This window comes from Pygocentrus nattereri, chromosome 2 (assembly GCF_015220715.1).
Source record: "Pygocentrus nattereri isolate fPygNat1 chromosome 2, fPygNat1.pri, whole genome shotgun sequence".
Taxonomy (NCBI): Eukaryota; Metazoa; Chordata; class Actinopteri; order Characiformes; family Serrasalmidae; genus Pygocentrus; species Pygocentrus nattereri.
Genome location: NC_051212.1, coordinates 18,322,818 through 18,335,155, shown reverse-complemented (window position 1 = coordinate 18,335,155; position 12,338 = coordinate 18,322,818). Strand labels below are relative to the sequence as shown.

At 40.5% G+C, this 12,338-nt stretch overlaps 1 protein-coding gene across 1 annotated transcript; it reads right to left on the bottom strand.

Annotated features, from left to right (window-relative positions):
• Positions 1-775: 775 nt before the first annotated feature.
• si:dkey-185m8.2 (trichohyalin) lies at positions 776-10,996 on the bottom strand. Its single transcript, XM_017683033.2, has 3 exons — positions 10,840-10,996; positions 8,846-9,607; positions 776-6,477 (listed from the first exon to the last, which is right to left on the bottom strand). Exons 1-3 carry the CDS (start codon positions 10,871-10,873, stop codon positions 947-949), a joined length of 6,327 nt encoding a protein of 2,108 aa, XP_017538522.2. The 5' UTR covers positions 10,874-10,996; the 3' UTR covers positions 776-946.
• Positions 10,997-12,338: the final 1,342 nt, after the last annotated feature.

Below are 12,338 nucleotides of genomic sequence, written 5' to 3'. Positions count from 1 at the left end.
TGTGATGTGGTGTCAGCTACCTGGGCCAAGCATGAATACAGCAGAAGTTGTCTTGTATTTGAGTAAAATTCCAAGTATAAAAATACTTCACCATACCTAGAAGCTACTTCAGTACAAATCTAGAGGAAATGAGGTGTTAAACTGTAGTGATGCATATTGATCCGTGTTTTAACATTTTAGTATCTGCATCCAGTTTCAGAAAGCTACATAACATTTAACCATTTAAATGTCCAAGACCTGCTATGGGCACAAACCTTTTTACACGCTGTACCCTAAGACAGCTAGTTAGCACTGTAGTCCATGTTACAACTAAACTAATGTCTTAATGTGGTGACATTAACAGTTTGAATTAAATAATACAAAATAGAATTTTAGTTTAGATGAACAAAAAGCAATACTTTAAGTTAAAAACACTTTAATCAGCTTCTGCCCTGTTCCCTTTTTTACAGTGCACTGAAAAATACATTTTAAGTTATACTTAGCATGGGATTTTAAGGGTTTAAATATCAAAACTGACAGAATACATTTTAATCCCACTCTTAACAAACCTGCTTCAAATCAATGAATTAATTACTAAGCACTAAAAAAGTCATAGCATGTTGTCTGATGAGCTTTTTAGTTATATAAGGTGTAATGAATTGTCTGTTTGCCATTATTTTCATTATTTGTATACATTTATATAGTATTTTAAGCTGCTTTAAGTGTACTACATAAAATTATTATTATTATTGGTAATTTACCTAGCACTAGGATTGAGAACTACTGTTGAAAGGAATTCAGTGACCATAAGCTGCTGTTTTATTACACAGAACATAAAAGAAACAAAAATGCTATTTATTTATTTACAGAAATATGTAAAGGTCAGACAAATCCATCACAATTTATCCAGGTGCCATTCTATTTCTATATCTCAATATCGATTTCAATTTCCCTTCCACAGTCTGAGTCAGTCTGATGGATAATAATGCTTGGGGTTCCCTGCAACCATTTTGGAAATCTTCTCCAACAGCTCTACCACATGAGCTTCCCTGTGTCTGTTATCTAGTACATGGTATCGGCCTCCACATTTCTCAATGAGCCATTCCAAATCCCCATTCCTCTTTATGTGCTGTTGGCCACTTTCTCCGAGAGCTTCTCCCCATGTAAACAGAACAATGGCATGCTTCCATGAAGCCTCCCCCAGCATAGCCATGGTACACTCCACCGCTCTCCTGTACTGTCCTGTAAAAGTTAGGTAAGCAGGCAGGATGAGGATGAAGGCATGAGGGCCAGGGGTGCACAGTGATACATTTTGCATGAGCTCCTTTTCAAACGTCACATTCATAGCTTTGGCTGATCGCCATTTTATCCCCTGGGGCTCAACAACAATGAGGGGCTTGCCAGATACACTTCCTCTCCAGGGGCTGCCAATCTCAGTATCTTTCCCCAGGATGGTATGTCTGACCGAGCGGTGAGATGAACGCATCTCCCCTAGTAGAACTACTCTGAGCTCCTGAGGCACAGAGTGTAAACCTTGAGTCACTGGGTGGTCAAAACTGGCTGGCTCAAAGAATTCTTCACCATCTTCTTCCTTAGCACCTGGTTTCTCTTCCCACAAGCTCATTCCATTGCCTTCCTCTCCTGTGTTGGCCTCTAGCTCTCTTTTGCTTCTATGTTGGAATGGCAGCTGTGCATTTTCAGACTCGCAGTTTGTCATTTTTGATGATGAAGCCATCTCTACACTCTGATCATCCTCCCCATCATCATCTTTATCATATTCTCTGAGCTCTTTTTCACAGGTTCTGCCATCCACTCCAACTTCCTGATACATTTTTTGTGTGACTTGCTCTTTTCCATTTGGTGCTGTTGTTTGGCTCCATGGTTGGAACTTAAAGTTGGAATTGCTGTTGATCATTTTAAGCTCTGTATTGTACAGATATTTTTCCCACTTTTCCAGCTCCTCTGTTTTCACTTTAACAACTTGTTTCTCACGGTTTAGCTCCTGTTTCTGGCTTTCTAGTTCATTTGTGCAGTTTGCTAAATCTTTCTTCTTCATTTCTAGAATTTCCTTCAGTTCATTCAACTCTTGCTCTCTCTTCTTTAAAGTGTTCTCTGTTGACTTTAGATCAAGCTCATGTTTTTCCATGGTGCTCTTCTTTATGTCTTGTTCCTTGTATCTGTTGCTCAGGTTTTGTTCTTTTGTTGCTATGTTTTGTTCTCTGCTGATAAGTTCTTTCTGAAGATCTTCTAGCTCATGTTGTTTTGTTTCTAAAGAAAACCTTATTTCTTCTGTTTTCTCTTGTTTTTTCTTGAGATCACATAACAAGGCATCCTGCTGTTGTTTGTTAATTTGCACTTCTTCTTCTCTTTTCTGCACAGTTTCCTCTCTCTTCTCCAAATATATTTCTGCACTCCTAAGATTATCTTCCCTTTTTTGAAGCTCATCCTCTTTGTTTGTCACTTCTTGCTCCCTTATTGCCAAGGCCTGTTTGATACCTTCAAATTCTGTTTCCAGTGTGTCAGTTGCTTGGTTGTGTTGTAAGCTCAAGAGCTGCTGTTGATGTTTCTCAATCTCCCGATTGGTCTCTTTGACTTCACAGTCATTTTCTCTCTGTAAAAGCTGGTGCTCTTTTTTCTCAAGTTCATCTAGTCTCTGTATCAGATCATATTCCTTGGCAGTTAATTCAGCTTGCCATTTCTCATTTTTCTGTTTGTTATTCTGTAGTTCCTGCAAAGCTTTGGACAGTTCTTGTGCTTTCACCTCACAGATCTGCTCTGAATCCATTAGCTGTTGCTTTCTCTTGCTCAATTCAGATTCTTTGATATCTAGGTTTGCTGTATGGTTCTCCAAGTCCTCCTTATGCTTAATTTGCTTTACTAGAAGCTCCTCCTCCATGTGCTTTAGTATTTTTTCTCTCTCTTCCTGCTGCTGCCTGGCAATTTCTATGTCCTTTTCCTGCTTTTCCAAAGAAATAATCTGTGCTTTCTCTTTGCTTTCCAGCATCTTCTCTGCCGCCTCATACTCATCATATTTCTTGTTAATTTGATGTTCTTTTATGTCTAGGTCTTTATCTCTGTCTGCAAGTTGTTGCCGTCTTCTCTCAAGTTCCTCCTTTGTATTTCTCAGTTCTTGCTCCTTCATTGATAAGTCCAGCTCAATCGCCTCTAATTCTTTTTTCCATTTATCAGATAAAGTTGCCTGGTTTTGTTCACGGGTCTCAATCTCTTGACTTTTTACCATTAGCTCTTGAGTTATGAGTCCAAGTTCTTGCTCTTTTTTCTGAAGCTCATTTAGTCTTTGTGTCAAATCATATTCCTTGTTTGTTAGTTCTGTCTGCCATTTTTCATGGTTCTGTTTGGTTTTCTCCAGTTCCTGCATACCTCTATACAGTTCTTGCAGTTTGTTCTCATACACATGCTCTGAGTCTATTAACTGTTGTTGTCTTTTCTTTAATCCCTGTTCTTTGGTTTCCACGTTCTCTCTGTGGTTCTCCAAGGCTTTCTTTTCTTCTCTAAGATTAAGCTGTTTTAGTACAAGCTCATCTTCCATTTTCCTCACGTCTTTTCCTCTCTCTTCCAGCTGCTGCCTGATATTTTCTATTTCCTTTTCCTGCTTTTCAGACAAATCCTTGTGTGCCTTCTGCTTGCTTTCCAGTATCATCTCTACAGCCTTGTGCTCCTCATGTTTCTTCTTGATCTCTTGCTCTAACTTTTGCTCTGCATCTAAAAGCTCTTCTTCTCTTTTCTTTAGCTCGTCTTCTCTTCTCTCCAGGTCTTCTTGGTATCGTTGGTTATTTTGGCACTGATTTTCCAGTTCCTTCTCCTTGTCTCTTACTTCATGTTCCCTCTTATCCAGCACCTGTTTTTCATCTCTTAGCACTTGTTCTCTCCGGTTGATGTCATCCTCTTGTTTTTTCACATCCTTTTTGCTTCGTTCAAGCTCTTGCATATGTTGCCTCAACGTGTGCTCTCTTTCACTCAGCTCCAGCTCTCTGCTGTGCAGAGCTCGCTCCCTCTCAGCATCCTTAACATCCATTTCTGCTATTCCTTCCAGCAGCCTTTCCTCATAGTATTTTTTCATCTCTTCTATCTTGTTTTCTAGTTCTTTTCCTCTTTCCTTCATGTCTTCCAGGTCCATTTGCTGGGTGTGATTGGTCTGTTTTAGCAGACAAATCTCCTTTTCTTTCTCTTCGATGTGCTCTTGGGACAATGAATCTTTGATTTTCCCCATTTCCTCATATTGGTTGAGCATGTCTTTAATCTCTTTCTCTCTTCTCTGGCTTTCAGCTCTCTGGGCCTGAAGGTCTCTTTTATAGTCCTCACACTTTAAAAGAAGCCCTTCTGACTCCTGCATGAGGGCTTCATTTTGATTTTGTAGACTCCCTTCATGGATTTGGCTCTCTCTTAGCTTTTCTATAAGATCTTCTAGATGGGTTTCCCTGTCTTTGTTCTGTTTCTGCAGTTGGTTGATCATGTTTTCCTTCATCTCCAAGATCTGCCTTGTGTCATCTTCTTTCTTTCTCATGTTATCCTCATACAGTTTCTTCATGATCTCCATTTCTTCTTTTATAATCACATTTTCTCTTTTCAGGAAATCTTCCATCTCTTTGTACTCATCCTCCAAAAGTTTTATTCTAGAGGTGAATTCTGCCATTTTTGCTTGACTGTCATTTTTCAAAATTTCCATCGTTTTGTGTTTCGCATCAATAGCTTGCTTCAGCACATTGATCTCCTGCTCTTTCTCCTTGTGTCTTTTTGTTAAGTCATTTATTTCCACATCCTTTTCCTGCAGTTTTGCTCGACTCTCAACACTTTGGGCCATCTCCTGCTCCTTTTGCCTCTTCTGAATGGCTAGAATTTCTGTATCCTTCCCAAGAAGTTTGTCTACAAGTTCATTGTATTTTATTACTGTGTTTTCATGCATTTGTCTCTCTGCTTCTAATTTTTTTACTTGTTCTTGGAAAGCAACCTGTAGCTCTTCTATCTCTTTGGTCATCAGCTCTACCATTTCTCTTAGCGTATTTATCTCCCTCTCCCTCTTTTCACTCACTTCCCTCCATCTTTCTTCTTGCTCCTTTATTTTGTTCTCAGCTCGCAGTTTAATTTCTTCCATCTCCTTCTGTTTTTCAGCAAGCCTTTTCTCAAATTCATTCTTTGCTGATAGTATTTGGTCTGTTTCGCACCTTGCTTGTATGATTTCATCCTCGTACCTCATTTTTGACTCTGCCATTTTTTGCTCTGTCTTTTCAACTCTTCTCTTTAGCTCCTCTTCTCCCTTTTCCTTCTGATTCAATTCTTCTTTCAGCATTTTGACCTCCTTTTCAACACTCTCATGCCTTTTTGCCAGCTCTTCTTCTCTTTCTTTTCTTTCTTGCTCCTTTAACATGCTCACACGTTCCAGCTCCAATACTTTCACTTGTAACTCATCCACTTTTTCTTTCAGTTCATCACTCTCACTGTCTTTCTCCTCCAATTTCATAACCAGCTCATCTTTCTCTCTGTATGCCTGGTTTAGAGCTGCTATGACTCTGCTGTTTTCCAGGCTCAGCTCCTGAATCTCTCTTTCTTTATCTTCTGTTAACCAAGCCATTCTCTCCTCTAGTTCTCCCATTATGCTCTTCCTGTCATCTTCTCCTTTATCCAGTACTTCCTCCTTCTCTGTGCTTGTTTTCTCTGGGGATTTCACTTTATCCTTCCTTCTGTCAAAAAACCACCTGATACTTTTCACCTCCCTTTCTCTCATCCTTTTCAGCTCCGTGTCTTGACGTTGAAGCTTCTCGTTAACTTCTTTCAGTTTCTGGTTGAACCTCTCATTCTTCTGTTTTCCAAGATCCTGAATTTCCTGCACCAGTGGTGAGAAAGCCTCACAACGATTCCCTGCCACCATTTTCTCTATCTTCTCCAACAGTCCAGTTACCTGGGCACTGGAGCTATGACCTTCCCAGCAGACACTACTAATTACATGGTATCTGTTGCCACATTTCTCCATCAGCCAGTGCAGATCCTTGCCTCCTCCTTGGATGTGTTGCTCAATAGTGACCCCCTCTCTCAGCTGGTCACCTCTGGTGAAAAGCAGTATGGTGTGTCTCCAAACTCCTTCACCAAGCAACTCCAAGTGGTCCCTCACTGCTGCGGCTCTGACCAAGGCATCCACCCTCAGGGTCAACAGGAGAGCATGGGGACCAGGAGGACACAGGGTCACACTAGCACCAATCTCTCGCCTCACTCTCTCTGGTGTAATTCCATCAGGACCACCCTCCCATCCAGGAGCATCCACCACTGTGACCAGTCTTCCGGAAACTTCTGCCTGCTGCCTTGAACATTCTTCTGTGGCCTGCCCTGTTTGGAAAAATGTGACCGCTCTGAGGATGGCATTCCCAGCAGAGCTTTTGCCCGTCTCTCTTTCTCCCAGAAGGATAATTCGCAGCTCTGGAAGACGGCGTGATCCCCTAGAGAACAAATTCCTCTCATCTAGATCTTCAGTGTGTGGAGCATCAACTGTATGGAATAAAAAAAAATGTTTTAATTATGGCTCATTTTTCACTTCTGACTACTTAATTTAACTGTGGAGTTTGATCCAACCCAAGCTAAATTAATTCATTTGGAATAGCTTAAATGGTCCAAGGTAATCAGCTTCCACAATATTTTTAATAATGTAAACCTGGTTTTACAGGATTCTATGAGGCATAGAATTTTCCACTTATATAGTCTCATTCTTTCCTGAGAACTGTTTCTATAGTGTGTGTGAACTCAGACATGCTTAAATTGTCTTTACCACGAGGTATATGGTTTTGAATATGCAACATATACATACAACCTTCAAATGCACTGGCCACTTTATAAGGAACACCAGTCAGTTTTATCTATGCCATATTGGTAAACTCTGTAGTTCTACAATTACAGATAATGTTTAACCTGTTTCTCTGAAAATTTATTAGCCTTTCTTTACCCTCTTTATCAGTGGTCAGGACCCCCACAGGACCACCACTGAGCAGGAATTTTTTGGACATTGGACATTTCATTCTTAGCACTGCAGTGATACTGATATGGTAATGACATGGCAGTAAGTGTATGTGAGCAGTATAAGTGTGCAGTAAAAACAACAACAAAAAGTGAACTGAATAAAAATAAACTCTTCACATGATACAGGACTGTATGCATTCAGGACTGGATTTGAGAACTCCAACATGAAATACAATATGGAACATAATACTAGTACCTTTACTGCTCCATCATAATAGGCTGTATATTCTGTGCTGTGTTATTTAAACATGTACATGCTGTGCCAGTCTTTATTTAACAATGTTGGATGTAGAAACCCTTGTTTTATTAGTAGCCTCTGTTTATCAAAACACATGTGTTGATTATGCTAATTTCTTCTAGTTAGTATATGAGATTTCAAGCTAATAGCTTTAGCGCTGAATATTGCTGGCTTCACCTGTTAGCCCTTTAGCACTGTGCCAAACTAGGTGTACTCAAAAACCTGGTTAAGTAATTAAGATCTATCTTCCTTCATGACTTTCACTTTATATAAATATAGTTTATAATGCAAACATTCATGTATTTGTGGGATTGAGCATTTTTTCCAAGCCAGTTGGGATGTGAGGTTTCTTTTTTTTTGTAGGTAAAAGTAGTTTGTCTGCTTCTCCTTTCTCTGTGCTGTGGCTCTACACATTGTGATTATTTGAAAGCTACACTCAGAGGAAGGGCTGTGTCACGTGATCAAAGCATGACAGTGCAATAGGAGCTTGTGAAAGCAGAGCTGTGCGGTTGTGTAAAAACACTACAGTTGGTTTGAGTAATGCACAGTAGTTGTCATGAACAATAACATTATTTCTGAGTGTCCATGATAACTTTACTGTGCATGTTTAAAATGGAACACTGATACATCAGTGTACACACAGTGTTTAAAAAAACTACAGCAACATTGCATCAAAAAGGGTTCTAATAGCAGCCTTTACGCAAAAACATTTTGAAAGGATGGTTTGAAATGTACTGTATCACTGTCTAAAGGAGTGATGCCTCCAGGAAGAAATTGTTAGAAAAAAGCATGTTTACAACAAATCTGTCTGCTGATTTTCCTTTTTCCACATCATATAACCCCTCCCTATAACCTATAATGCAGTCAATACAAAGTCATGCATGCAAAGCCTTTTGCGTTAATTGATGAAGCCTTTTATAGGAGGTACAAATGGCAGGCAGTGAAGCAGTTTAGTTTCACGTTGATTCTGTTTTGCTGTTTGCCACTATAAAAACATGAATTCTCTAGTGGGTTTAGTGGGGCATGATGACTGGTTCATGCAGCACCATGGCCTGATGCAAGGCCTAATAAAATAGCCACTGAGAAGTGTATATAGTTAGATCAATCATAAAACATTTTCATATATCATGTAGAGCAGGGGTTCCTCCCACAGTCCAAAGACATGCAGTCAGGCTGTTTGGACATGCTTACTTGCCCTTAGGTGTGAGTGAATGTGTGTGTATGTCTGTCTGTCTGCCCTATGATGGATTGGCGACCTGTCCAGGGTGTATCCTGCCTTTCACTCAATAACAACTGGGATATGCTCCAGCACCCCCCGCAACCCATAAGGAAAAGCAGCTTAGAAGTATGTGTGTGTGTGTGTGTGTGTGTGTGTGTATAGAGCAGGGGTGTCCAGTCTTATCTGCAAAGGCCTGGTGTGGCTGCAGGTTTTCACTCTAAATAAGCTGGAGCACACCTGATTCTAGTTGTTTAATCAGTTGGTCTTAGTATTCAAATATTTCATCAGGTGACCTCATGCTTTGTTGGAGGGAAAACCTGCAGCCACACTGGCCTTCTGCAGATAAGATTGAACACTCCTGAAGTACACGATTCATAAGCACTCACCTGTTAGCACAGCTTTTATGGCCCCTCTTTGTGTTTGGGCCTCCATGAGTCTTTGTTTCTTTCTTCTCTCTCTTGCTCTTCTCTTCCCTTCTACCTCCAGAACTAGCAGTAGTGGATCTGAGTCGTAATGTTTTCCCCCTCTCTCTTCCACCATCTCCTCAATCTTCCTCATCAGTCCCATCACCTGAGTTCCATCATCACCACGGCGTTTGTTCTCTAGAACATGGAACCGATTTCCACATCTTTGTAGAAGCTTCTGGAAGGACTTCCCTGCGTTTTGTATTCTCTGTTCAATGGGAATGGAGCCTAGTTCGTCCCCACGTGTGAAGAGCACCATTGTGTGACCCCACACTGTCTTCCCTAAAAGCTCCAGGTGCTCCTCAATCTGCCGAAAATAGTCCTCCGTCACTGAGGCGCAAGACCGTACCACAAGAAGCAAGGCGTGGGGTCCAGGTGGACAGAGTGACACACTTCTCATTGTCTCTCTTTGCACCCAGCCTGGAGTGCCGTTGCTTGAGTAATACCATTCCCACCCTGGGGTGTCCACTGCTGTAACACGATGGCCTGCAGTGTCAGCCCGCCTTTTCACACACTCCTCTGTTGGCTTGCCAGTCTCAAACCCCCCATTCAGGCCAAGAATAGTGTTTCCAGCAGAACTCTTTCCCGTCCCTTTGCGGCCTAGCAGAACCAGACGCAGCTCTGGGAGAGGGGAGTACCCTTGTTGAGTGCTGCCTGCTGCCTTTGCACCAGCATGCTGTTTGACTTTTAAAAGAGACATAGAAAGTATTTAAGTATATTTACTTTGCATGTTTGGATTAAGCAATATTACATTCTTACATTCTGCCCGACACATCTTTAATGATATATCTGTGCATTGGACCATAGCAGCCTATGGTGACATATGTGATATCCAATAGCCCCAAAAGTATTCTGGAATGAAGGTGTCACAAAATGGAGTTACAGAAAAACTGAAATTTGGGAGCATGTCTAAAACCCCACCACCATCCAGTCTCCTTCCTGTTCCTCAGTTCCATGACAGTCCTATCACAGATACAATGGGTCTGACCTTCTAGCGACTAGCAAAAGCCACCTAGAACTCCAGCCCAAGTTCTCAGAGTTCGCTTCCCTCCATCAATCAGTCTTCCCTCACACTGTCACCATGTGTTGAAGGCACGGTCCATACTTGCAACAGGTTCTTTAAATGATGCCATGAAAGGGCTACTTTTGCTTCACTAATAACAGTGTTTAAAAAGAGATTTCATAGTGTGAAGAACTTTTAATGTTTAAAGTAGAGCTTAAAACTGTTACATTATGCAAAGGTTCTTCACACTAACATTTATATCAAAAACCATCCACTAAAAATGTATTTAGGATCACAGAGGTGGCTCTTGTGTGGCATCATGCAAAGAATGAATTTAGATATTTTAAGAGTAATTGGTAAACTTTAATGAGGTTCTTTAGGTTGCCTGGCAACAAAAAAGAGGATTTCTAACCACACTACAGTAATAATACTGTAAGGCGCACAGGCGGAAACATCAAAGCCTGCAGCTGTTTTTCTTACAGTGGTGTCAGTGAGCTTGTGTTCCTTGATGGTATTATGAAATGTATGAAGGCATTTTGGATTCAAAACTGCAAAACACTGCAAAAAAATTGCTCAAATGATAATGAACTAAAAAACACCAGCTGTCATTTGAAAGAATATTTTGAAAGAATATAGATGGTCTTGGAATGGTCTTAAAAGATGAATGATGCTTGGTTTTGTTCTTTAACACAAATAACGTAATACATTTTTAAGTACAGTACAAATGTCCCAAATACTTTTTTGGGGCCACTATACATAGAGAACATATAGAGAGTGGACAAGTGGGCAAATGTGGGGCCTAGACAATGCATTTCATTTAGGATGTATCGACCATTTCCTAAACTTAAGTTCAAAATGCTCAGGCACTCGTCTGCTCTGCGGTTATTTTTAATCATGGTCATGTGCAGCTTACCAGCATTGAATGCATTCTCACTCTGTGTCTCCATCACGCTGGTGTAAGCCTGTATCCTCTGTTTGTTCTTTCGCCTGTTTGGTTCCACTTATATCTTCGCTATCCTCATCATTTTTTACTGTTCAGTAACTCACGAGCACTTCACTCACTTCCTACTGCTGTGCGGAACAGCAGAACACAACGCAGAATATGGAACCAGATCACATGATTAACCTGTGGTTTCTTTCTCACTAGTAGTGCAACACAGGAAACAGCATGTATGGGTGCTGTCTGCCGGCATGGTTAGAGCGGAACTAAAGAGAACATTGTGGTTGATACTGCTCTTTTAAGGAGTGCCATCTTCACGCGATATCTCTTCACTTCAGTTGAGTTCTGGTGAACTTCTTTGTGATTAGGGCAGCTGGTTTCATGTGCCTGTTTTATGCAAAAGAAGTAGTAACACTGAGATATTCTTGAAAAAAATAATCAATGCTTGTACTATATTTTGATATTCTTCATTTTGAAGCTCATAGTCAACAAAGTCTTGGATACAGTCTCAGTTGGGTTGCAAATGGTGTATTTTAACCTATTTATCAGAATAACTGTGAACTCTGAAACCCACTTCTTTCTTTTGATGTGCATGTCTAAATGAAGGAGCAGAAAACACACTGAGCCCCTCAAAAGGTCATAGATTTCCACCCCTGTGTTTTTGCAGACCGCTGCCACATTTTAGTTTTATGATGCACTTTCTTTGCAAACTACTGTCACATGTTGGTTTTCAATGCCTGAGGATGTTTCTGAAAAGACTATTCATAAGATGTGTGTGCAGAGAGTCTCTTCATAATCTCATTCTGCCACTCGCTTTGAAGACTGGCCATACTAAGGGCTTTGCATGTTCTAGCACTACAGCTGTTGATGGATGAAGGTAGCTTAGTGTGTTCTGGTGTTTCTGAGCATGCTAGTGGTTAGATCATACCTGTGACTCAACTTTTCCTGGGTATCAAACCTGGTGTGAACAACCGAATATTGTTTCTCAGTGTAATGGGCAAAGTAAGCTGTTTCCATATTGGCTGCCTATAGCATTGGCACATGTACAAATGATGAGAGACTCATTGCTTGTGTGTTTAATTCAGTTATATTTTGGAACTACAATTTCTTAAATATATGTTCTTAGAAGCCACAATCATAGTATAGACTTATATTGTTCACTGGTGTGTGTTATTTTATATTATGAAATTTCTGCTTAGGACACATTATGTATTCCTCATGTATGAATTTTGACTTTTCTAACACTTGCCTGTCCAGACAGAAAGATGGACGTGGTACATTCCTCACTTAGTTCTTTATTTGGTCACACATTGCTTTCCCCAAGTGACTTGCCTCACTTAAAAGACACACACTACACTGAGATACACATATTTCTGCAGGCACACACACACGCACACACACACACACACACATGCATGATTAAGAAAAGTGGTTGAATGTTCTTGCAGACTGTTACAGTAGCATAGTTCTGA

Coding starts and splice junctions, on each gene's coding strand:
- si:dkey-185m8.2 (XM_017683033.2), bottom strand. CDS start 10,873: ATGGAGACACAGAGTGAGAATGCATTCAATGCTG. Junction 9,608..10,839: donor TGAGAATGCATTCAATGCTG/GTAAGCTGCACA, acceptor CTCTTTTAAAAG/TCAAACAGCATGCTGGTGCA. Junction 6,478..8,845: donor CATAAAAGCTGTGCTAACAG/GTGAGTGCTTAT, acceptor TATTCCATACAG/TTGATGCTCCACACACTGAA.